This window comes from Myxocyprinus asiaticus, chromosome 17, assembly GCF_019703515.2.
Source record: "Myxocyprinus asiaticus isolate MX2 ecotype Aquarium Trade chromosome 17, UBuf_Myxa_2, whole genome shotgun sequence".
NCBI classification, from domain to species: Eukaryota; Metazoa; Chordata; class Actinopteri; order Cypriniformes; family Catostomidae; genus Myxocyprinus; species Myxocyprinus asiaticus.
In genome coordinates this window covers 20,500,860-20,527,711 of record NC_059360.1, presented here as the reverse complement: position 1 = coordinate 20,527,711, position 26,852 = coordinate 20,500,860, and the positions used below count along the sequence as shown (strand labels likewise).

Sequence of the window (26,852 nt, the reverse complement as noted above, 5' to 3'; positions counted from 1 at the left end):
CTTTGTTTAGTCTCATAAAAGCGTATTGTTTCGCTACGACTCTTATTTTAGGTTTTAAAAAAAAAAAGAATAGAATTTTGACGCTCGTTAATTTTTTCACGCATAATAACGCATGCATGATTAACTGAAAAGACGTTCCACCTCGTGCACACTGAGATAAAGGTCGAGGTAACTTCAGGTTACTACTCTTTCTGCATTTGTTTCAAAACTCTGAAAGGGCGAGGAGCTCTCCGAAGGAATGCAAATCGATGCAGGTGTGCGGGCCTGGAGCGCAGGAGAGCTGAGGCGACGAACTGAACTCCGGTCTCTCTGCGCTCGGGCCCCATTGATCAGCTGAGAAGCAGCGCTAACTAACTGCCCCCGTCTCCATAGCAGCCGCCTGGACGGCGCCGCCCGCGAGGACTGGCTGTAGGGCCATTGTGAATGGGTGACGTCACGGGGCTGGCGCCAGAGAGTCTGCGAGAGCGTGAGCTCGCGGCGCTGCTCTGTAGCGCTGCTTTGCTTGGTGCAAATTCATCACCTGTCAGGGATCAGTCAGGATGTCACGCGAAATGTACACAGCTGTGAGAGCAACAAAAAAAAAAAAAAAAAGGAAAAAAGATGAGGAAGAAAATGGAAAAAGCCAGTTGCGAAATTTCATGTTAATTTGAAGTCGAAAAATTTCCATTAAGAATTCAGAACTAAAATAAATTATCTTGTGTATATATGTCTGAATGTATCTTTCATTTTCTAAGGAGTGATAATGAGATTGCTTGAGGTGCATTCCGACACATAAACACGACGATTGCATTCCGACGCATCTCTGCAAACATCTGTTCAGTCGGATATGCACAAACAACCAGGAAATCTGTCTCTGTAGCTGCTTAGCATGTGAACAGGGTTTTTTTTTTTTTAATTTATTTTTTATTTATTTATTTATTTTGGGTCTGTTTGAAGGCTACTAGCTCTAGACTGCCAAAAAGGTTAAAAAAGAAAAAAAAAGAAAGAAAGAAAACGGAAATGTATTTCACAAATCCGTGTCAGGATTAAAAAAAAAAAAAAAAAAAAAAAAAAAAAATTCCCAGAAGAATTTAATGTCACTTCAGTTGCCGTTGTGCAATATATATCCCAGTCAGTGATTTCTACATGACTGACAATCACAATGCACTCACATTCCGTAAGCTGCACTTGAGAGCAGGAGGTGTTGACTGAGTGGATCTCCTGTCTCGTTAAGTCCGACCAACTGTCATCACTATTACATCTTAAATGAGCCTCATTATTGGCCTAAAGACTGCTCGCCTAATCTCAGGCGTTCATGATGTGTTTAAACCAACATAAACATTAAGACCGCACCACCAACTGCATACCATACAAACCTGAGTTTTAGAATCAGAATGAGCTTTATTGCCAAGTATGCTTACACACACAAGGAATTTGTCTTGGTGACAGGAGCTTCCAGTGCACAAACAATACAACAACAAGAGTTAATAATAATAATACGAATAGAATAAAAATAAAAAGTGAATAGAAAATAAAGTATTTATAGAAATACACAATAGGACTATATATACACACACACACACACACACACACACACAGGTATGTACAACGTACAAATCCAAATCTGTTATATACAGAAGCAAGGGAATGTAATGACACTTGTGTAAGCCAAGTTGTGTGATGTTGGTACATCAGTTTCAATGGCAAAACTATATAGATAAAGAACAGCTAAATAAGGTTTGGCTCCAACTTAACACATGCAACTTAATGTTGTCAGTAGATTTCACTTACTGCATTAGATATTTTAAGCACGCGCACACACACACACACACACACACACACACACACACACACATAAAAGATCCCGTCTATATCGTATCTATTAAAATACTTCTGCTGTATAGAAAATGTAGCCTGCATTATAACATTGAGCATCAAGCGCACGAGGCCACACCAAGTTTGTTGTGATACATTTTGATAGCTGCATTAAATAGAAATCGATTAAAGCGTGAAAACAACCCCTATGCTGGCAAGTTACTAATTCTCTTGATCGGAAACAGGTACACTGATTTGAGAAATTATCTTTGGAAGCTGAAGGCAGTCAGCGCCACCCCAAACAGCCGCTTTCACTGGCCAAGAACGCGGAAGAAATGGGCGGGTCTTGTCCCCTCATCCCAGCGACCAATGGCGTGCCTCGAAAGCGATGATTGACGCGTCCCTTCGCACCAATCAACGCGATCCAAACCAGCGCGTGAACAACCCACCCAGCTGGGTATATATACAGCGATGACAGCTCCCAGCCTCCCACATCCACTGCGTTTGCCTCAACAGATCAGTGAAAAGAGGAACTCTCGAACAAAAAAACGATTCTTTCAACGAAAAAACGCACCGTTGTAAACAGGGGTATCAACATGAAGGCAATAAGTCCAGTGAGGTCTTTCCGGAAAAATAACGCGAACGTGACGGAGCACAGTCTGGGAATCTCACGGAGCAAGACCCCGGTGGACGATCCTCTCAGCCTGCTGTACAACATGAACGACTGCTACTCCAAACTGAAGGAACTGGTGCCCAGTATCCCGCAGAACAAGAACGTGAGCAAAATGGAAATCCTGCAGCATGTCATTGATTATATCCTGGACCTGCAGATCGCACTTGACTCGAATTCGGCGATCACCAGTCTCCATCACCCGCGAGCGGGGCAGGAGACATCCAGAACCCCCCTGACAACTCTCAACACAGACATCAGCATCCTCTCGTTACAGGTAAATCGGTGATTGTGTGTCGTGTCTGGAAAATATGGAACTTAAAAACGCCAAAAAGAATGCGTCACAAAGACCATTCACTTTAAGCCATTCTCTTTGCATAAAGGTGACCGTAATGCAACTGTATCAAATGTACTGATTTATTGACAGCGCAAATAAATGCATTTTTCCTTTTTAGACGCCAGAGTTGCAATCAGACTTGATGACAGAGGACAGCAGGACACTTTACCGTTAATCAGGTAAATGCCCTTTGACACACTGCTTTATTATATGCAGTAAATGCCACACTGTTGTAAACGATCTTTTAACTCTCTTAACTAAGCAAAAATAGATTAAGAATCCTCATTATGTCACAACATGCTCTGTAAAGTTGGTGAAAGTATGTAATAAGCGTCATCAGAGGTGGAATGAAAGAAGGCAGAAGTTGTGCTCGTGTACATCTGGAGCGCAGGGGTTTTGCTCAGTCTCGGAGTGTTTGGTTAAATGTTCAAACTGCGGCTTCCTCTCTGGCGCCAGACTGTCCGGATCTCTGCCCTGTTTGCATTCTCTAAATGAGCCTCTTTCTCAATCTTTTGCAGGTGTTTGATTGAGACACAACAACACACAGGACCTGGGAACCAACTTTTCCTCCCATTTCTGTTCTCGGTCTGGAGTTTTTTTTCTTTCTTTCCTGTAAATGAATCAAGAGACTTTTTTTGCTTCCCAAAGGACAATCCATGTGATGTGTAAATAAGTTTGGACTTTGGTTATTTATCTTCTAAAAATACTTATTTGGTCCCTTCTTCAAGTGGAGAAGCAGCACTATATTCCCTGAAAACACGAGGGAAACATGAAAATGCTCACAAGGAACCATTTCTCTGCAATGAGAAGTCTGACTTTTTTGTTTTGTGAAGACTGTGTGAATAGGAGACGTGGTTAGTTACTGTACAAAGTTTAGGCCTGTTTTTGTCAATTCTTTTGGCACATGAAGGACTGGACGTTTGAAAATGACATGAAACCTTGTGAACTCTCAGAGTTGTATCTTGTATAGTTGCAGAAATTGGACTGTCAGTATCTGCAAAGTGTTATGCTGTATGCTGAGACTTTTTATAAAAGTAATATTGTAAATCGTACCTTTTTTTTATATATATACAAAATAAATCAAATGCTTTATTTGACACTGGTCTGTTATGGTTGTGTAAAATGTCAATCTATACTTTCGTAGGCAAATCTACTCCATATTGCACAGTGTATTGGATTTGCCTGGAATATCCCTTGCGGATGTCATCCCAGAAAACACTGAACGTTCCCCTTACGTTAGCGTTTGGTTATTTAATTTAAAAAACATTTTTTTTTTTTTTTTTGGTAACCATAAACAAACGTTCCCAGAATGTTGCAGGGAGGGTTTTGTGTGACAACCTAATAAGAACCTACACAGAACGTTCCCTAATGGTTCTATTTAGGTTTTATTTATTTTTTTAGAACCATAAACTTACAGGGAGGTTGTTTTGTGACAACCTAACAAGAACCTACACAGAACGTTCTCTGATGGGTTTTCTAGGTTTTATTTTTATAACCAAAAACTAACGTTCCCAGAACGTTCTGGGAACCAAAAATTGTTAGCTGGGATTGGCCCTTAACCCATGTGGCACATTTGCAAATGATTGTCAAGAACCTGAATGAATGCATCTTTTATATTGCCATATGGCTGTGCAAAAAGGCATTTATTCCAGTTCTCAATATGTAGCGGTTTACAGATATCCAAGCAATTTTGTTTCCGATTAACCTTTTTCAAAACATTAGGCTACTTAAGGTGTCTGGAAGTAGGACATGTCACAGACTTTGTTCTCCATGAACTTTTGAACTGTAGTATAGTGTGCAAAAGCAGTTCTGTAATTATGTGCCATTATGAGCTCAACGGCATAAATCAGACACCCGGATGAAAAGCTATTTTACCGCCACAGTCTTTGTCGTGGACAGCGCGTGAAGTACAGAAAGACTGACTAAAATAATATAAATTAAGTCACTTATTTAAAAAACAGCTGATAAACCAGATCTAAATTCTTAATATTAGTATAGTCTATCAGACATCAAATTTAGAGTTAAAGCGCATTTTTAAGACAAGCGTTTTAAGAAAGCAATGCATTTATGTGACAGCAGTCAAAACGTACATTAGCATAGATGTAATACAGCGTACTAACTGCCTACAAAAGCACAACAAAACAGTAAAGCTAAACAGCAAATGTTCTTTTTTTATTTCCTGTCGGACATTCCTGCAAAGTGTATTGAACTGAAAAGGTCTTTAGTCCTCAACACCTTCAATACTGTTCTTGATATGAAGAGTGCGCCACCTGCCGGCGGCTTTACCTCAACTCTGAAAATAAATGAGACCAATGAGCGCTCCTTTGTCACTTCAGTTTAATTAATTCTGCAGAAAATGCCAACACTTCCACTGACACATTCAAAATCTCGTCAAAATAATCAAATTCACGTGGATGTTTTGAAAATAAGTATCTTGCCCACCTGCCCTCACTAGTGAAGTATCTGTTAAAAAAGTCATAAAACTCAAATTTAGTGAAGAGATTTTACCATACGTGTTTGAAATATTTCAGTTCAATGTAATTTAATGTAGGGTACAATGGGGCTAAAGGCACATCTTAAGGAAAATGTTTTTTTTTTTTTTTTTTCTTTCTTTTTTTCTGGTCAAAATGCATCAAGATTGAAAAAATAAAATAATTTTTATTGAATATTGATGAAGCAACATGATTTGTGTGAAAATAATAACGGAAGGTCGTTTTGATTTAAATTCATTAAAACAAAGTTATAAAAGTTATAGGGCAACATTTATAGACTTAGGCAAATACTTTTGAGACTGCAAGATGCTTTTGTTTGATTAATAAATTAAGATAATGCTTATTCAAAATAACCACTTCAGCAAGGGTTAAACATTTTCTATCAAATTTCAATCACATTTATAAACAAATTAATCTCCATTATGACTGAATCAGTCAATGTGAGCCCACTTTGAACATTTTTCATAAATCTATTCACCCCACTTAAGAAAAACAATGTTTTTCATTTATCAGACAGTTATTACATTTTTCTATTATTATAATTTAATCAGCTTGAACAAAACTGAAAATGATAAATATTTTGTCAGAGGTCATTTCATCTCATTAGCTACATAAATAAATTTGCAAAATGTAATATATATATATATACACAATTGTGCTCAAAAGTTTGCATACCCTTGGAGAACTGGTAATATATGAACCATTTTTAAAGAAAACATGAGTGAGCAGGCAAAACACATTTCTTTTATTTCTTATGGGATTCATATTCAACTGTAGGTTATAACAGAATGGCACAATCATAAAACAAAACATGGCAACAATGAAAAAAATGAAATGACCCCTGTTCAAAAGTCTGCATACCCTTAGTTATTAATACTGTGTATTGCCCCCTTTGGCATCAATGACAGCATGCAGTCTTTTGTAATAGTTGTCTATGAGGCCCCAAATTCTTGCAGGTGGTAAAGCTGCCCATTCATCTTGGCAAAATGCCTCCAGGTCATGCAAAGTCTTTGGTCGTCTTGCATGAATTGCACGTTTGAGATCTCCCCAGAGTGGCTCGATGATGTTAAGGTCAGGAGACTGTAATGACCACTCCAGAACCTTCACCTTTTTCTGCTGTAACCACTGGAGGGTCAACTTGGCCTTGTGCTTAGAGTCATTGTCGTGCTGGAAAGTCCAAGAGCGTCCCATGCACAGCTTTCGTGCAGAAGAATGCAAATTGTCTGCCAGTATTTTCTGATAACATGCTGCATTCATCTTGCCATCAATTTTCACAAGATTCCCCGTGCCTTTAGAGCTCACACACCCCCAAAACATCAGTGAGCCACCACCATGCTTCACAGTGGGGATGGTATTCTTTTCACTATAGGCCTTGTTGACCCCTCTCCAAACATAGCGCTTATGGTTGTGACCATAAAGCTCTATTTTGGTCTTGTCACTCCAAATTACAGTGTGCCAGAAGTTGTGAGGCGTGTCAAGGTGTTGTCGGGCATATTGTAACCAGGCTTTTTTGTGGCATTGGCCCAGTAAAGTCTTCTTTCTGGCAACTCGACCATGCAGCTCATTTTTGAGAGTAGCCTGTATTTCTCCTGAGGTTACTTGTGGGTTTTTCTTTGTATCCCGAACAATTATTCTGGCAGTTGTGGCTGAAATCTTTCTTGGTCTACCTGACCTTGGCTTGGTATCAAGAGATCCCCGAATTTTCCACTTCTTAATAAGTGATTGAACAGTACTGACTGGCATTTTCAAGGCTTTGGATATCTTTTTATATCCTTTTCCATTTTTATAAAGTTCCATTACCTTGTTACGCAGGTCTTTTGACAGTTCTTTTCTGCTCCCCATGGCTCAGTATCTAGCCTGCTCAGTGCATCCACGTGAGAGCTAACAAACTCATTGACTATTGATACACAGACACTAATTGCAATTTAAAAAGCCACAGGTGTGGGAAATGAACCTCTAATTGCTATTTAAACCTGTGTGTGTCACCTTGTGTGTCTGTAACAAGGCCAAACATTCAAGGGTATGTAAACTTTTGATCAGGGCCATTTGGGTGATTTCTGTTATCATTATGATTTAAAAAGGAGCCAAACAACTATGTGATGATAAATGGCTTCATATGATCACTATTCTTAAATAAAAGACAATTTTTTTTGCATGATCAGTCATATTTTCAAAATCAATGCCAAAATTTCAACATTTTTACCAGGGTATGCAAACTTTTGAGCACAACTGTATATATATATATATAAAATATAAGATCAATTTACCTCAAAATCAAACTTTAGACATTGTACGCAATGATCTCATGGATCAAGAATATTTTGCAGTGTACAATGACAAACTGGTGTTAAGAAAAGTACTGTGATAGTTTTTGTTGCTGATTAGTGTTTTGGGAGAAAATATAATCAAAAGTGCCTTTTAACCTGGGGGGCCTTTAGCCCTGTTTTACGCTATATATTTGAATATAATGACAATCAGACCGCAGTGTATTTAAAAAGCAGGTTTATTAGCCTACTACGAGAAAATAGGACAAAACAGTTTGAGGAAATGTCACGACTTGGCATACATGCAAAACATGCCTCACAGAAACCACTGTTATTTCTTGCTCTTCTCTTAATGTAACGCTGATGTGCAAAAACAGATTCACTCATTTTAACCAAACACTACACAACGCTGAACACAAAATAGAGGGATGACCAAAATGAACCAGTCAATTCAATTTCAAATACGTAACAGCTTTTACAATACCGATCACAGCAAAAACACCAACTCTGTGTGGTTAAATCCCCACCCTACTAAATGATGTTAATAAGGACCAATCTACACTACATCTTTAATGTTGGCAAAGCAGCATGAAATAACATTTGCTCTAACAAATCAGAAACTAGAAACGGCTTCACAAACTGTTTATTGCATCATATTTTAAAGGGATAGTTCACCCAAAAATGGAAATTCTCTCATTATTTACTCACTCTCATGCCATCCCAGATGTGTATGACTTTCTTACTTCTGAACACAAACAAAGATTTTTAGAAGAATATTTCAGCTTTTTAGGTCCATACAATGCAAGTGAATGGTGACCAAAATTTTGAAGCTTCAAAAGGACATTAAAGCAGCATAAAAGTAATCCATATGACTCTAGTGGTCAAATCCATATCTTCAGATGCAATGTGATAAGTGTGGTTGAGAAAAATATCAATCTCCACTTTCACTTTTACTTCCACAATCATCTTCTTTTGTTTTTAGCGATTTGCATTCTTTGTGCATATCGCCACCAACTGGGAAATGAGGAGAATTTATGGTAAAAACGGACCTAAATATTGATCTGTTTCTCACCCACACCTATCATATCACTTCTGAAGACATGGATTAAACCACTGGAGTCTTATGGATTACTTTTATGTGGCTTTATGTGCTTTTTGGAGCCCATTCACTTGCATTGTATGGACCTACAGAGCTGAGATATTCTTCTAAAAATCTTTGTTTGTGTTCAGCAGAAGAAATAAAGTCATACACAACTAGGATGGCATGAGGGTGAGTAAATGATGAGAGAATATTCATTTTTGGGTGAACTATCCCTTTAACACTGCTCCAACAAGAGCTACAACGTGTCTATTATTTTTTCCCTAATCCAGTCAATTTAGGAGCACTTTCTTGGGCCGTTGTTTTATTAGACAGGAAAATGAAGGGTGAGGAGAGATGAAAATATGTTCGGGAGTTGACGCAGTCTGGACTCTAATGAGCTGTAATGTCGCAAGAGCACACACGCTACTTCTGCACTACTGCTCTGACTAAGAGCACATTTATTATGATTTTGAACTGATCTGTAAAATCTTCAAAGAATCTAATCCAAGTGTTCTAATCTAATAGTGTTTTAAAGAGTTGAATGAATACAGCCTCTCCACACAACTAAAATGCACAAATTTGCCACTCGTTACAGACTGCTTTACATTGCTTTAAAGGGATAGTTCACCCAAAAATGAAAATTCTGTCATCATTTACTCACCCTCATGTTGTTCCAAACTTATATAAGTATTAGGCAGAATGTTAGCCTGCAAAGAAAGCGAAGGCTGACCAAGGCTGACATTCTGCCTAACATCTCCTTTCGTGTTCCATGGTAAAAAAAAAAAAAAAAAAGACATTCATATGGTTTTGGAACAACATTTGGGTGAGTAAATGATGACAGAATTTTCCTTATGGGGTGAACTATCCCTTTTCATTTGGTTCTTACAGAACACTCTCTCGTTCCTCAGAAGCATCAATTGCAGCCCCGGTTGATGCTGCTCTCTTCAGGTGGATTCCACGCAGGTTCTGGTTGGGCAGCGGTGTGGTCTCGGTGCTGGAGCCGGGCCCTATAATCAGTAATGGGGAGTCAGTGGAGCTGGGTGTCTCCTGCTGCAGGACAGAATGCTGGCTGCTGTTGTTAATGTTGTTGTTGGGTGTTGCATTATCAGGTGAGCAGTTGAGGTTGCTCATAGCTGAAGCAGGCCAGCTCTCCTCAGGGCTGCTGGCCAGAAGGCTGCTCTCAGACAGAGCATCAGAACAGATGGACATCCGGGCCACAGCCTCCTCTTGCAGGTTACTCAACCTATGTGGTAGGACTCGCTTCTTTACCGGACTCTCAAGAACTAGCTCAATCAGATGGGTCTCCTCCTTTTTCTTCTCAATGGACTTCTCTTTCTCCTGAGCTGGATCGATCTCTTCAGCTTGTAGTGAGTGATCAGATGAGCTCCTGCTGGATCTCATGCCAGAGTCAAATGATCTCTTGTCCAGCATAATGTCTGAAATGAAGCTTTTCCTCTTGGCTAAGAGACCAAGATCTTGCTCAGCAGCCCAGTCTTCCTCCCTCAGCAGTGGGGTGGCATCCGTCTCCTCATCCCCTGTCTCCTCTTCATCGCTGGGCACACTGTGGTAACTCGGTCCCTGGCCTTTGGTTTTGCGTCTGAATGGGACTTTACTGGCAGATCCAGGCATCGACTTCTCATCCTCCTCTGTGATGGGATCTAGGAGGCCACCATCTGGGGCAGAGGAGAAGTCTGTCACACTGTCTCTAGGTTTGGAGCCTTTTTTTGTCAAAGGTTTCCATCCATCGTGCTCATTCTCCATAGACTTGCCTTCAGAGTTGGGTTGGAGGTTGGTCTGGGCTTTAGCAGGATTCTCTCGTCCAGGAACAGAGACATCAAGCTGGGCCACGTGGGTGATGTACTCCTGGTAGGCATTGCGATACTCAGCCTGTTGTTTATCAGTCAGCATACAGATGTCATTGGAAGATTCCTGAGAGTTCAGGCTGGAAATACTGGCTGTCCTGTGATTGTTGGCCTAAATGAGAAGATTGGGTCAATTAATAAAGACAGCATTACTATAAATGAGACCAAATACACACAACCAGGTATTTAAAGTGATAGTTCACCCCCAAAAATGGAACATTTTGTCATCATTTACTCTCTAATGTCTCTCCAAACCCATATAACTTTCTTTCTTCCGTGGAACATAAAAGGAATTATTCAGCAGAATGTCCAGGCTGCTATTTCCCATGCAGCAAAATTAGATGGTGACCAATGTCTTTCAAACTCCAATGAGGACATGTGCTGTATTCCAAATATTCTGAAGCCATATGATAGCTCTTTGTGAGGTCAAGACTGAAATGTAAGTGGTTATTCACTGATAATCTTGCACATTTAAGATCCACGTGACAATTTCTTTGTTTGCATACAGCTGGAAGTGCAGCACAAGTGAATAACGACTTAAATCTCAATCAAGTCAAGTCATCATACAAAGTTATTGCATGCCTTCAGAAAACGTGGAATATGACGCATGAGTCGCATGGACTAATTTTATGACACTTTTGGGTGCTTTTTTAAGATGTAAAGCGAGTCTATCAACTGCTATAGTACGGAAATCAGTGATTACAACATTCTTCATAATATCTCCTTTTGTGTTCTGCACAAGAGAGAAAGCCATATGGGTTTGGAACGACATAAGGGTGAGTAAATACTGACAAACAAAAATTGTCTCATCCCCCGCTTATTTAAAAAATAAATAACATTTAATGGTTACAGTAAGGCACATACAATGGAAGTGAATGGGGCCAGTCTGTAAGCATTAAAAATACACTCAATTTAAAAACTATTGCCACATGATGTAAACATTATCCATGTTAAAATTATTATTGTGTCATTAACCTTATCTGTGTAAAGTTAAATCCAATATTAAAACTTTGTTCCATTCACTTCTAATCCAAGAGCCTTACTGTAACAGCGATTGTTTAGAAAACCGAGGGAGGAATTTTTTTGGTTAATCAATATTATGCCACAAATGCTGTAGTACAATTTACATTTTTTAGTTAACTATTTCTTTTAATGGACTGAAAAAGTCAACACAGAATGATCTTCAACACCAACATTCATTATGCTAATCTAAACAGTTATAAACTCTTGCTTGTGTGTAGCAATATTCAGTGACACCTTGCCAAGTGTTAACAGCTGAGTGCAGGAATAGCTATCTCTGTCATAGAGAGTTACTCTAGTGTGTGTGGTCAGCTCCTTACTTCCTCTGCCCATCCAGGTCAGAAAAAACTGTTTCTCACCCAGTAAACCACATGCTATTTTCATACTGATGAGAGACTACTAAGAAAGCAGAAGCTAGAACCAAAAATGCAATGGCGAAGAAAATGTTTAGTTAAAAAAAGCACAACAAAAAATTCTGTTTATTTTATTTGTTTTCATGCGTGCACATGTTTGTGTTTGCCTCTATGTAATTATGTTCTTCGCATGCGGTGCACCTGTGTTTATTTATACACTGTACTTCAGTGTTGTTGTGTCCAGCTGAATGTATTTGTGTGCACAGTAGTAGCACGCACCAGACATTGGGCATTGTGTTGTCTGGCGGACTCCTCCAGTCCCACACTGCTGAGCTCTTCAAAGCTCAGGTTGAGGCTGTATGTGAAGTTTTCTGGGTTGATGGTCATGTCTCGTGGTGCTTGAGAAGGTCTATGAGGCTCATGTTGACTCATCACGCTGCTACTCTGCTCACTGCATGCTCCCGATTCATCATGCAACAGCTGGTTCTCCATATGACGCTGCTCTAAAACCTACAATATAGCACAAATACGGCAATGGTTAAAAAGAACAAATACTTAGTCCTAACCAGACATGACACCAAAAAGCGATCTCTTAAATGTAAATGTTAGTTTTTGTTCTAACCAGCTATGACAGTGACAAACAATTTGATTTAAGCACTGAGTATAGGAATAATTGGAGGACAGTTTCTGTACATTTTGCAGATTGCAAAAAATACAGAATTGTCAAATGCAGGAGTTTTAGCAAAGAGTAACATTGTGATGCTGTATAATATTCTGTATTAAATGCAAGTTACATTCTATTGACAGCATGTCGGTGGCATCTTGCCAATTAGCACAGAAAGTATTTGAGTCGTACCTCAGTTTATAAAAATAAACAAAAACAATGAGTTTCCAGTTATGCACTTGCAATGGAAGTCAGTGGGGCAAGCATATAACCGTTGCTCTATAGACTTCCATTGTATGTGCAATATTTCTTTAATAAGATAATAGCATTAACAGTTTTAGGATCAAAAGGAAAAAAATCCCATGCCCTAAGCATCTATGTGAATGACAGAAGTACTATGTGAAACCTTTGAGGCACGCCATCACAACTAGCCCCAAGTAGTTCCATTTGGACTTGTTTTCAGCCTGAAGAATGCTACTTTTTTGTAAACTTCAAGCTATTCAGATCTTCAAGTGGACACCGAGCTCCCACTGACAATAAGCCTCCTTCATCCAGAAAGCTGCCATCTTGTACCAGATGGCTGCCTGCTTGCTGGCAACACAACATTCGTTTGTATAAGCGCAAATGGAAATCTGATCAACACAGCTACATGTGTTCCTTATTTCAACCCCGTCTAGCCTCTTTCGCTATAGAGAGATTATTCAGTCTTTAAACAGTACAAACCACCAATAGATGACACAATAAAGACTGTAGGGACTAAGAACAATCTTTTATGTCAAGTTGGCTGACATCTTACCATTGCTCTGAAGAGATGCCAATCTCCAAAGTTCATGTTCATTTCCTTCTTGAGCTCATCGATGTTGCATTGAGACAGAACCCGACCGTTCACATTGGCCTGGATTTAGGGAGACAGAATTTGACAATGGGACACAAACATACATTGTTTAAAAGTTAAATAATAAACTCTTTATCAATCTGATTGGAGCATACTTTATTTACTGCTTCTATATACAGGTTTGGAGTAAAACAAAGATTACTTTTACAACAATTGAGATGTTTAAGTATACAGGCTAATGCAGCACAGCTGGAAGGTTGACTATTGGATATCTAATGGAGACATCAGGAATGCCACTGCATCCTTCAGATGTTGTCCATTGGAAAGAAAGCCCTTATTGTGAAACCTCTGTATGCACTATATGGAAATGATAAAGCTAGTCTTTTCAAATAGATGAATGTGTATTTACATGGATACACAAGTTTACCACACACTGTGTCTTCAACAGAGCATCCTGTAGATATTTGTGTATCATTTTCACATGCCAACTTTTGAACATACTCCATGCTCTTTAAAGGCCTATTTGTGCTCAGTCACTTCATGTGTCTCGAATGATCAGATTGCTTTTCGATTGCATGTGTCTCTGCAAAACATATATAAATCCGATCAATATTCTAGTGCTATATGCATATATAACAGAGTTCAATTATGTGATGATGATTAAATTTTGCTGTATTTGACTTGGCTCATAAAAGCTAAAAATATGAGGCGGCTAAAATTGCTTTGAAGATTACGATACAAAAGGCAACAGCTGTTCTGTGCTGCATTTTCTTTGTCATCTTTGTGCTTCCAAGCTTTAATATGCTGACGTAGTTTCGTTTATCAAACAAAGTTGATGTTTGTGGCCTGAACAACCTTATACATTCACACTTGGCTGAATTGCGTCATGTTTGAGTCTTTGGGGGGCATCGAGCGATCACATCATTATCCACCTCAAATGCGTCATTTAAAAAAAAAAATCATGATTGGATAGTTATAGCTAAGAAACTACTTGAAAATACCTCCTAATGCACATTTTAGTACACTTCTCAAGTACATACCTTTTTGATTGTGCTGATGTACTGATCCAGCATGCTAAAGTCCAGGCCCTGGATCTGTTTGAGTTTCTCACACACACCCTCAATGCTCAGGGAACTGAGGAGGACCTGAGGCCCACTAGAAACCCCAGAACCAGAGACCTATGATGAACAAAAGCAATAACTAGTTACTTATTCCTTTAATATATAATGCATTCTGGAATAGCAAGGCATCAGAAAAGTAAAAGCAATGCCTAGCAAAAGCAGTGCAACTCAAGAAGGCACAGCAGCCATGCTTTATCTGCAGCATGCTCTTCATAAAACGAAGTAACCAAAATTGAACTTAACCACAGAGTGAGGTATTTTGAGCAGCCATGGGTGAAGAAACAATGCATGTCTGTTGATGTCATGGACATAGGCCATCATTACACAACTTTGCAGAGTTACTTATTGTACAGTTTCTCCTTCAATGTTCATTAGGTGACTGTCTTTTTAAACTATGGCCTGTATGATTGTCGAACACAGTATCTACACTACAAGTGACAAGCGTTGAGTCGCGATGTTAGGAGAGCATTCACCAAACCTTAAACGAATTTTCTGTTAATAAACAAGTTTCCTGGCTAACCAAAACATATAGTTAGGGTGTCTGTTAAGGGAATGTTCTGAGAACCAAAAACTAGCATTCCCAGAAAGTATTGGGAACCCAAAATTTTTGCTGGATCTACCTCACCTCAGAATGATTACTAACAAAACCAATACATTTCAAGCTTCAGAAATAGTAAAATGAGTGAATTTAGGGTTTATGCTATACATTCAATGGTATTAAAAGGGTATAAACTGAATTTGATAGGCTATTTTAGAATAATGAAACACTTATATATAATGATACAACTGTATACTTTACATATGGTTTAAAAAGCAAAAATAATTTTAATAATTTTAATTGTAATAATTTATGCATTAATAAAGCCCATCGTGATGCACTACAACAGGCGCTTCCAATGTAGACAGCTTCATTTATTATAATGGTAGCAACATTTTTGTGTTGTGACATATGGCTCACATCCAGAATAAACATGGTGTAAGCCACAATGTTTTAAAACTGGTCCACTTTTCATTGGTGAAGTGACCCAGTTGGCTGTTGATCATTTGCGTGTGATATGTCTGACCTCACTAAATGTATAGCATGACAAAGTTGTGGTCAGTGCGGTTTTTTTGGCGCCTATCATGTATATGCACTCAGTGGCTGTGTAGTAGTCCATAAGTGATAATATCACTGAAATTCTCATGAAATCTTAAGCTAAACACTAAAGTAGCTCCTTTCAATCTACTGGGGCCTTGAGGTTAACTCCATAGAGGGCTTGGCATTGGCATTACGTAAAATGGAAGTGCTTTGCACATTGAAGACCGGCCTGTGAATCTGGGTCAACTTGCTTTGGAAATGTTTGCAGTTACGTGTAGCCAAAGAGATGAGAGATGATGATGTTCTTTATTCACAAAATGAGTGATGGGGATTCTCAATAGCTTTTAACAGCAATTGTATTCACCTCAAATATGTACGCTTAAGTAATCCTATCCGTCATCAGTAGGTATGCTTACTAAGAAATACAAAAAGAAGAACAAATCTGGTGAACTACTCCTTGAGACCTGATTAGGGTAAATTTCAGAACAAAAGAAAACAGCCAATCAGGTGGAGCCTGTTAAGAAACAGTTTACCAAATTTTTTTAATTTTATCACCATTTACCCTCATGTCGTGCCAAACCCGTATGATTTTTTTTCTTCAATAGAACACAATAATTATAACTCTCAAATCAAGTATGACACCATTAGAGGTTTGACATCAATGAGGTCTGTTCACGAGATTCAGGAAAACCAATTATGTTTGACGTCACTGGCACAAGATATGATTTAAAGGTGATGTAAGCGATTTTAGCTATTCTGGAATTTCCACAAGCTGAGCCATTGGATTAGCCACACCCCCTCTTTCCAAAACCCTGCACTCCAAAGATACAAAATGAGTTTTATTGTTGTCAAAAACAACAGCAGCAAAATAGCACCCACAACTGACAACTGTTATGAGCAACATGGCATAAAAATGGCATTAAGCCTCCATAATTTGCTGCAACTACAATACTATGAGATATCTAATGACACTTTATACATTAATATCTTTCAGGGAGTAGGAAATGTTTTGCATACCTTCCCAAGAAAAAAAATTCTTACCGCACATTTAAGAGCTACAGCAGAGGGCAAGATTATTAGTGAATAATGGCTTGAATCTTTTATTATTTTCTTCACAAAAAGCTTACACACAAGTCATATGGACTACTTATGTGATGCTTTTTTGTCCTTTTTTGAACTCGACAGTATTCATTCACATTCACTTTCATTATATGGAAAAGAGTGGGCAAATATACTTCAAAAATACACCTTTTGTATTCCACAGAAGAATGAAATGATGGTCAGTACATGATGACAGAATCTTCATTTATGAGTCAACTATTCCATTAATAAATACAACATCTTTCAGTGAATATACAGTCATCTTCTTGTAATGACTTTCTAACAATTTTGCTCTCAAATAAAAAACAAAAACAAAAAAAAACAAAGTGCACTTAAACTGAAATATCACAATGACAAAACTAGCTGTCCATCTTGTTCCGTGTTTTGAAGTGAGGCAAGCCCAAGTGTGAGGGAGGCTTTAAAAAAAAACATTAAAAAACATAGAAAACAATATGAGAAAGACAAGGGTTTAAATGTCTGTACCTGCTTCACACTGAAGGGCTGAGCTTTGATCTGGGAGTCACAAAAGGAGAGAAAAAAGAATCAAGGAGGGGAAAGGAAAAGAGGGATTAGGTCACATGCTTAAAATCATTATAAATCAATAAATCAAACTGATATAAACACAATAAAATAATTTATGCCATCTTCCAACCTGTGTGGATTTGACAGAAATTATTTGATCAAGTCAACCTACAGAGTAGAATTACGCAGAAGGGGCAACTCAAAAGAACCAACATTTCAGAGAAAGAACGGAATGGCAAAGAGACTGAATAATAAAAAAGACAGAATAGAGAAAGAAAGAGAAAAAAAGAAACAGAGAGGACTCGGACAGACTTTTCGTGATGGTGAGAAAAAGAAGCTACATTCCAAAACGGCCCCACCTAGATGGGTGAGTGTTAGAACCGGGCAAGAGCAGGGCGATAAGAGTGTAATTAGCGTGAGGGGGTGGGGAGGAGGAAACATACATGTTTGCTAAAGGAAGCGGCTCTCTCTGCTGATAAAAGCGGCCTCATTCAGCGCAACATCCCAGCCCTGCTAATGCTCATCAAGCCAGTCTCTGATAGCAGCCTTTCACACCATATACAACAAAGCAGCGATGGGGGGACAGACCAGAGATGGAGTGAAATGACGGAGAAGCGAAAGAGCAAACAACAGAGCTGAAAGAGGGCAGAATATGAAGAAGAAGCAGTGGCAGGGTTTGACTCAAGCAATCAGTGGGGAAGACGGACAGGGTAGAGGTGCATTAATGGAGACATGCAGGAGAAGCTGACATACAAATGTGTGTAGGTGGGCTCTGGGGGATGATAAGTAGGGATGCACAATACATTGGTGAGCATATTTATCAGAGTAGCGCCATATTTTTTTTTTAATGGAAATTAAAACGAGGTTCAGTCTGCTCAATGGGTTGTACTTTTGTTTAAATTGGTGTTGACTGTTCAGGCGAAACACTGAAAATACCTCTTTACAAATATTTTTCAGTAGACAAAACACTCCAGAAAACACACATTTTGAAAATTAGATGTGATCTAGGACCTTTAATCAGTTTCAGTGTTGGGTGAAATCTGATTACAAAGTAATTAGTTACTGTAATCTAATTACTTTTTAGCCAATAAATTAGTGTAAATTCTTAAAACGTAATCTCAGATTACAGTTACTGACTTTCAATTAAGGTAATTACCTTAAAGAACATTTCTTGGGTTAAACATATTTCTAAAATACTTAAAATATAAAATATGAATTCATTTGCTCATATGTATGCCGTTTGCATTTCTGCAACAGCTAAAGTGTGTGCGACAATCAGAGTTGGGAGGGTTACTTTTGAAATGTATTCCACTACAGATTACAGAATACATGGTGTAAAATGTCATTTGTAACATATTCTGTTAGAATACTCAAGGTCAGTAATGTAATCTAAATACTTTGGATTACTTCTTCAGCACTGGTAGATTTTATCTCTTGTTTTGACTATAAAAACTCTGGCAGTACAGTAAGACAAAATACACATGTTAAAAATGCATTCTCTGAAAAAAGCCTAAATATCTTATGCAGTTTTGCTTCTAAAACAAGATAAAACAGAAAAACAATACAAAAATTCTGATTAAGAAAAACATTTTTGCTCTTACATAAAAGGTCTTACCAGAGAAAAAATAAATAATGTTCTAATATGGTTTTTCTTGATAAAAAAAAATAAGATCGTGCCTGGGAACAGGTGCATGTAAAATAAAGCTAAATGTTCACATGACAATTAACACAAGGTTTATTTCTATTTCTGCTGCTCTAAACTTACTTCAGACTTCTCTGTCTGCTCTGTCTACTTTTTTTTTTCCTCCACAATTTGGAATTCCCAATGTGCTCCTAGTCCTCGTGGTGGCGTAGTGACTCACTACGGAGAGCGAATCTTAGTTGCCTCTGCGTCTGAGGCCATCAATCCGCACATTTTATCACGTGGCTTGTTCAGCGCGTTACCGCGGAGAGGCTTCACGCTATTCTCCGCGGCATCCACGCACAACTCGCCACGTGCCCCACCGAGAGCAAGAACCACATTATAGCGACCACGAGGAGGTTAACCCAATGTGACTCTACCCACCCTAGCAACCAGGCCAATTGGTTGCTTAGGAAGCCTGACTGGAGTCACTCAGCATGCCCTGGATTTGAACTTGCGACTCCATGTGTGGTAGTCAGCGTCTTTACTTGCTGAGCTACCCAGGACCCCATTCAAATGCTTTTTGAATCGCATCGTTTATATGGATAAATGTTTTCCAACTGAATACAATAAATATAAAATGGAACAAATTACAATAAAATGCAAAGTAATCTCTTCAGTAATCAAAATACTTCTTAAATGTAACTGTATTCTGATTACCAACGATTTAAATTGTAACTGTAGTGCAATATAGTTACTAATATTTTGTATTTTAAATATATAATCCCATTACATGTATTGCATTACTCCTCAACCCTGGCAACAATGAACAAGGAGGAACTATAGACATTATTTGGAATTTGTTGAGGGGAAAAACAAATTTGTTTTGTAAAAAGCGTTGTAGAAAGTAACTTAAGTAATTAGTAATCTGATCACAATTTTAGAGAAATAATTAACTTACTCTGTTCAGTACATGCCATTGTACAGACTGTAAATCTGTCCCTTAATGCCTTATTTTCATCCACATAAAATTCAATATGGCATCTACCCAAGGGTTCATTGGTCAATATTGGTGATATGTGATAGGCCGATACAATTTGTCTAAACTGATGTAATTGGTATGATATAATCACAATATTTAACCCTTTAAGCTCTGAAGGTGTTTTTAAAGATTTCCTGTTTCAGTGGCATATCCAAAATAAAAGGATTTACAACTCAAAAAAAAAAAAAAAAAAAAAGAGGGTCAATTGTTTGGCATCATTTTAAAGAAAACGTAAACAAAAAAAAAACAAAAAATTTGATTATGATAAAAAAAAAAAAAGCCTAAGAAACTGCTGAAAAATCAAACAAAACGAGTCAAAAATGAAAATTTTTCTTCTTTTTCTGATTTGACATTATATATCTCAGGGTGTAAATAAGGTAGCTCTGTTTCCAATCATGTCACCTGTAACTGAATTAAATGTTGTGTTGATACGACAAAGAAATCAAAAGTTATAGCATTATGAAAATAATTGATCCTATCCAAAAGTCTCTCCAAACAAATAAAACTTGAAAAAAATTGTACAAAATAACTAATTACTAAATGTATGCTCTCCCTCCAAAGCATGCAAACACGAGTTACGAGATCTCATCCAGTTCCATTCTGTGCCATTTGAGCCATCATTGAGTGTCATGTGCTTGGTGCCATCTAGTGGTGACCATAAGTAATTAGAGTGAATGATCCTCTCTGCCCATATTTGGATGACTTTCACCTCTGGTTGCAGCGATCTGAATCCTAATATGATTGGTTTAGCATTCCATGACACTGGACAACGTACTACATCATATCAGATGAAGTCATCTGATCCAGGAAAGCTAATGTATTTTTAGCCAGATAGCACATTATGCTTTGTGTGGATTTTCTAATGATCTATGCATCCGAGCTGTTGTGCATGGGCTTGTTTTAATGGGAATCCCCTCTTCTAAGTAATGTTATATGATATTGTATTTTGTTTATTTTTCGTGACGTTATAAGTGAAAATGCAGCTTATAAGAAACACCTGTTTGCACGTTACATGTATGTCAAAAACATGTACTTAGCTATTACTCACTATATTTTTGTATGTGAGTAACAAATAGGCTGGTTGTATTCTACTCTTTGGGAGCTTTTCAACGACATATGACACATGCTATTTGATCAGTTTGATGTTTTAACCAATTACAATCATATGTGCAGTGCAAAATTATTAATAAATGATCAAAACTGAACACTTTTGATTTGTCTGGAAATTTCAAAGCACTTGTACACTTTTGGTCTTAATGCCTCTATGAATTGTAAAGTACAGATTCTAAGCTTTAAAACTATACAAAATTACCTTTTTAACTGGCAAGTTAATTCATATATAAATTACATTTGAATTAAATTCTACATTGGTGCATTGCAAGTTTACTTCCCAAGTCTTTAAAGTCAAAATGCAAAATAGATGCAGTGATCCAGCAGCAGATTGTGTAAAGGATTTCAGTTGTATTATACGATTTATTCAGTGTTCACTGTTTCAGTGCAAGCTATAAGGACTTAAGTAATACAGGCAGAGATAGGACAGCTACTGGCCCCTCTTGAGAATCAAGTGTCACATGCCACCAGCATCATGAGTGTATATATGTATATGGGGTATAACGGTTCTCGGTAAAAAAACGAACTGTACGGTTCGCCACCCACAGTTCAGGAAGCATTGGCACCGTGGTTCACCTTAAGTTTAATGACGCATCTGGAGCACAAAGTTTTGTGAAGAAAAAAAGCATCAAATAGACACGCACAGTTACAACCTCTGCTAATGCACCTGAATGGATCTGTAGATGGATACGCTCTGCCTGTGTTTCATGTGGGTCAACTTGATGACATCACTGCGAGCGTTGTGTGTAGTTGAAAATGGCAAGTGGAGAAAACGAGCCACTGACAGAGAAGCCCCCTGTGTTATTCAGGTCTCCTGTCTGGAAACATTTCCTTTTTGCAGTCAATTACAACAGTGATGGTCAAATTTTTTTTTACAAAATAGGCACTGTTTGCAGACATCGCTCGACGCGAGTGCTGTATACTGGCCGAAATCACCGGGGAAAGATAGCGCGTGGTGCGCACAGAGCCGCAGATGAGCCAAAAACTGCACACAGTCCCTTCTGTTTTTAAGCAAGCACTCACTGCTAATTCGGACAGGCATAAAACCATGGTTTTACAACAGTAATACTGTAGTTTCCATATAGTACCCATGATTATACTATATATTGTAAACATGACAGTAACCATCTTGATTTTGTAGTTACTATGTTTTTACTACAAATACCATAGTTAAACTATGGTTACTGTAAAACAATGATTTTTATTAAGGGCAAACCTGTTTAAGTGTTTGTCACCAAATAGAGTATTCTTACTTTGGATTTGGCAGTAATAATTTTTTTTGCTGAACATGGCAAATACTGAACCATACCGAAACAGTGCCCCTAAAACCGTGATACAAACCGAACCTTGAGAAATTTGAACCGTTGCACCCCCAATAAGTATGTGTCCGTGTGTATGTGTTCACAGTCAACATAGCAACAAAAGGCTCTACTGCTTCTTGTATGCACATATATAAACACATACATACACACTGCTAAATTTACCATAGAGGTGGATGTAGGAGAGGGAAGACCCTCACTGGAGTCCTCTCTGATTACACCCTGATGAAGGGGCACAGTACAAATGAAAGAAGAGGGAAGAACCAGAGGATAAAAGACAGTTATAGAACACAAACCCACAAACCTATAGTATGGAAATTTAGTGTGGGCAGGGGAGATGATTGACAGGAAAAATGGTCATTGGTCATATACTTTGTAGTGGGAGGGATCTATTACTTATTTCCCATACAAAGACATTAGCCAATCATAACTGAGTTCCTTTTCATACAGAAGTATTAAAGGTACTGGATTATGACTGTTTTTGGTGTAAAACACTTTACTAACATTATAAAGAGGACTTCAGGGTAAACAATAAAAAGATACAAAATTATAGAACAAGGCCTATATATAAAAATGGCTTTTAAAATTAACTTAAATTCACTGTGATTACACAGAGACACTGAGCCCAACATTGCACTCAGAGTGTAGCGTGCAAAAAAATAACCTAATAGCCACCGGCTGTTTAAGAGGTCACGAGAAACTAGAAGCATATGAAAAAAGGGAGTTACATATAGAATCATGAGACATACAGTAAAATACTTTATTGTGGTCATACAGTACACTAAGCACTAAAAAGTGTGTGTCTATCTGTTGCCTACACATTTGGCAGACAGTGTACTTACTAGTCCCATGCTGGGGCCCATATGGAGTTTAGTAGGTGGGCGTGAAGGGGCGTGATGGGGGTTGTCTGGGTAATAGCGAGGCAGATGATAAACATGATGAGGGAAATAAGGCTATTAAAATGGAGAGAAGACGTGGACAAATACTCAGAGACTGATGGATCAGGATCAGATCATGAATCACAAAATATTCAAATGAAAAGGTAAAACACACATGAGAGCTTATAAATAGGTTGACCTTATTTTTAGGGCTGGAATATATATTGAATATTTACGATAAAAGCAATATTATTTTGTTAGCAATATAAAATTAACTGACATAAAAGGTAGATAGAGTTGTGAAGCTCGAATCATTTCCAGAAAATTTTCAAATTTTCAGTGAATTACATTGGTGGCCAAAAGTTTGGAATAATGTACAGATTTTGCTCTTATGGAAATAAATTGTTACTTTTATTCACCAAAGTGGCATTCAACTGATCACAATGTATAGTCAGGACATTAATAACGTGAAAAAATTACTATTACAATTTGAAAAAAATTCTTAAACTACTTCAAAGAGTTCTCATCAAAAAAATCCTCCACGTGCAGCAATGACAACTTGGCATTCTAGCTGTCAGTTTGTCCAGATACTCAGTTGACATTTCACCCCACTCTTCCTGTAGCACCTGACCTTACAGTCTAGCTGATCCACAAAAGCTCAATGGGGTTAAGATCCATAACACTCTTTTCCAATTATCTGTTGTCCAATGTCTGTGTTTCTTTGCCCACTCTAACCTTTTCTTTTTGTTTTTCTGTTTCAAAAGTGGCTTTTTCTTTGCAATTCTTCCCATAAGGCCTGCACCCATGAGTCTTCTCTTTACTGTTGTACATGAAACTGGTGTTGAACAGGTAGAATTCAATGAAGCTGTCAGCTGAGGACACGTGAGGCATCTATTTCTCAAACTAGAGACTCTGATGTACTTATCCTCTTGTTGAGTTGTACATCTGGGCCTTCCACATCTCTTTCTGTCCTTGTTAGAACCAGTTGTCCTTTGTCTCTGAAGACTGTAGTGTACACCTTTGTATGAAATCTTCAGTTTTTTGGCAATTCCAAGCATTGTATAGCCTTCATTCCTCAAAACAATGATTGTCTGACAAGTTTCTACAGAGAGGGGTTTCTTTTTGGCCATATTTGACCTAATATTGACCTTAAGACATGCCAGTCTATTGCATACTGTGGCAACTCAAAAACAAACACAAAGACAATGTTAAGCTTCATTTAACGAACCAAATAGCTTTCAACTGTGTTTGATGTAATGGCAAGTGATTTTCTAGTACTGAATTAGCAATTTAGCATGATTACTCAAGGATAAGTTGTCGGATTGATGTCTAGATTTGATCAAAAATTACTTTTTTCAAATAGTGATGGTGCTGTTTTTTACATCAGTAATGACCTGACTATACTTTGTGATCAATTGAATGCCACTTTGGTGAATTAAAGTACCAATTTCTTTCCATAAGAGCAAAATCTGTACATTATTCCAAACTTTTGGCCACCAGTGTAGTTAAAAACACTGATTCAATGATTCCTGTGGGAAGTCCTCACATGGGATTTTAAACACTTTAAATGTTTTATTAAAAATATATTGACATAAATATTGCTGTTTAAAAGGGCCGTTGAAATCCAACACATTATAAACATCATCAACTTCATGGATATTTATTTTGTGATGTAAAATTACGATAACTGACGAACTTAAGACATTTTTATCTTTAATTGTCGTTCCAAAGAAAATACACAAATATAAAATTTTACATTAACCTCTTCAACTCTGGGGCATTTTTGAGCTGCCGCCTGCAATTTTTCTCAAATTTAAATTCTCACTTAAATTTAAAAGCTCACCATTTACACATACTGTGGTCTAATTGCCAAAAATTGGTCAAAATTTTTCAGAATAAATAATATTCTATTTACAATCTTATGATGAATAGAATAAAAAAATAAAAACATCTTCTGTTCACTGCAGCTCCCTCCAAAAAGTCTTATTTTATTCCACTAGATAGCAGCAGGTACTAGATTGTTTTTTTTTTTCCTCTATCACCTTCCATCACAAAATGCCAATCTGGAATGTAGGTGGTGCTCTAACACATTTTAGCCCTCACAGATGTGCTCGTCCATAGACATTCAGTCTAATTTTCAGTACATGCACCACCCTCATTGTTTCATCGAATATCTCGGCCTCAAAGTGGGCTAGAAGCTTAATCTGAGATCCTCCCCTTTGCGATGATGTATAACTAACTACACATAACTAACTACACTAACACCAACCAGAACAGCTCGGAATCTGGGAGTGGAGGTAGATGACCATCTTAATTTTACCGCCCACATCTCATCAACTGCCCGGTCTTGCGGATTCGCACTCTAAAACATCAGGAAAATCAGACCTTTTCTGTCTGAATATGCTGCACAGCACCTGGTCCAAGCTCTGGTCATTTCAAGACTGGACTACTGTAATGATTTGTTGGCTGGCCTCTTAGCTAACACAATTAAACCACTGCAGATGGTCCAAAATGCAGCAGCACGTCAGGTCTTCAATCAGTCAAAAAGGGATCATGTCATCCCAATCTTGATTTCACTCCACTGGCTACCTGTTGCAGAGCTTGGCAGTAAAACACTGTAGATGTTGTTGAACTTTGTATGACAAATTGCTTGCTATGTTCCTCATTTGTGTGTCGCTTTGGATAAAAGCATCTGCTAAATGACTAAATGTAAATGTATAACATTTTATTGTCAATAGTCAATAACATATATTTACGATGATTTGTTTAGCATGCTTTTCCTTCTGAACCACATATTTTGTTCTGGACATCTAAGATATAACATTGGATTATTCACACAAGCAAGCTCAGAGACAAGTGAAAATGGCTCATTTTTTAGAAAACTCTCTAAGATAAAAGCAGATATAATGTTTTTAGCTATTTGGGGCTCACATCAGCAGTGATTGGCACATAAAAATACTTTTGTATTAGAAGTCTTATTTCAGATAAATTTTAATTTATTACAGACATCATATTTCACTTTGTGATTCTTTTGAAAATCTTTCGAACTTGATATTAGGGCAACAAAATAAACAATTCAGTTGCATTCCTGAGAATGAGAGCTTTCATTTTTTTATATATAATTTGTCTATTTAAGTGCTATGTGAAAGACTATTATATTCATATTAATATTTCTACCACATGACCTCTAGGTGGCGCTGATTTGCGACACAAATGTTTTCAGGCCTTATTTTGTTATTTTATGTAACATAAATGCAGGAGTGATGGTTTTTCAAATGATACCCCATATGCCTGACTTATGTATTCGAAGACTTGAACATTTCAAGCATAAACTTTTTTGCGACATAGCGCCCCCTTTTGGGCCCACCTGCAGGTCCGCAGAGTTGAAGAGGTTAAATAAAATACAATGAATAATGTGAAAAGGCAAACAAATAGGGTTATAGCTTTAAATGGCAAGCTTTTATGCATAGCCTCATTCCTTGTTGTTGTTATGACTCTATAGAGTACATGTCAAATCTATTCTTTAAAGTGAACTTTTGTTTAAATGCCCTTATGTCCATATGATTTAGATGACTCTATAGAGTCCATGTGAAATCTATTCTTTAAAGTGAACTTTTGTTTAAATGCCCTTATGTCCATATGATTTATAGCACTGAAACAGCACAGATATGTTTCAGCACCTTGTCAA

General features: G+C 37.8%; 2 protein-coding genes across 3 annotated transcripts in view; one reads left to right on the top strand and one right to left on the bottom strand.

Annotated features, from left to right (window-relative positions):
• The first annotated feature begins 2,261 nt into the window (after positions 1 to 2,261).
• Positions 2,262 to 3,898, top strand: LOC127455520 (DNA-binding protein inhibitor ID-2-like). The gene is made up of 3 exons (XM_051723494.1): positions 2,262 to 2,741; positions 2,920 to 2,980; positions 3,320 to 3,898. The coding sequence occupies exons 1-2, from the start codon at positions 2,391 to 2,393 to the stop codon at positions 2,974 to 2,976; spliced, it is 408 nt and encodes a 135-aa protein (XP_051579454.1). The 5' UTR covers positions 2,262 to 2,390; the 3' UTR covers positions 2,977 to 2,980; positions 3,320 to 3,898.
• A 3,880-nt stretch (positions 3,899 to 7,778) lies between these two features.
• The window catches only part of LOC127455510 (kinase D-interacting substrate of 220 kDa-like), a 92,724-nt gene continuing 73,650 nt past the window's right edge, over positions 7,779 to 26,852 (bottom strand). For both annotated transcript variants that reach the window (XM_051723470.1, XM_051723469.1), the window contains 7 exons: positions 23,129 to 23,239; positions 22,452 to 22,508; positions 17,156 to 17,185; positions 14,413 to 14,550; positions 13,334 to 13,432; positions 12,153 to 12,383; positions 7,779 to 10,612 (listed from right to left, as the gene is read on the bottom strand). In XM_051723470.1, the coding sequence (XP_051579430.1) occupies positions 9,521 to 10,612; positions 12,153 to 12,383; positions 13,334 to 13,432; positions 14,413 to 14,550; positions 17,156 to 17,185; positions 22,452 to 22,508; positions 23,129 to 23,239 (1,758 nt within the window). In that variant the 3' untranslated portion in view covers positions 7,779 to 9,520. The remainder of the gene's footprint in view (positions 10,613 to 12,152; positions 12,384 to 13,333; positions 13,433 to 14,412; positions 14,551 to 17,155; positions 17,186 to 22,451; positions 22,509 to 23,128; positions 23,240 to 26,852) is intronic.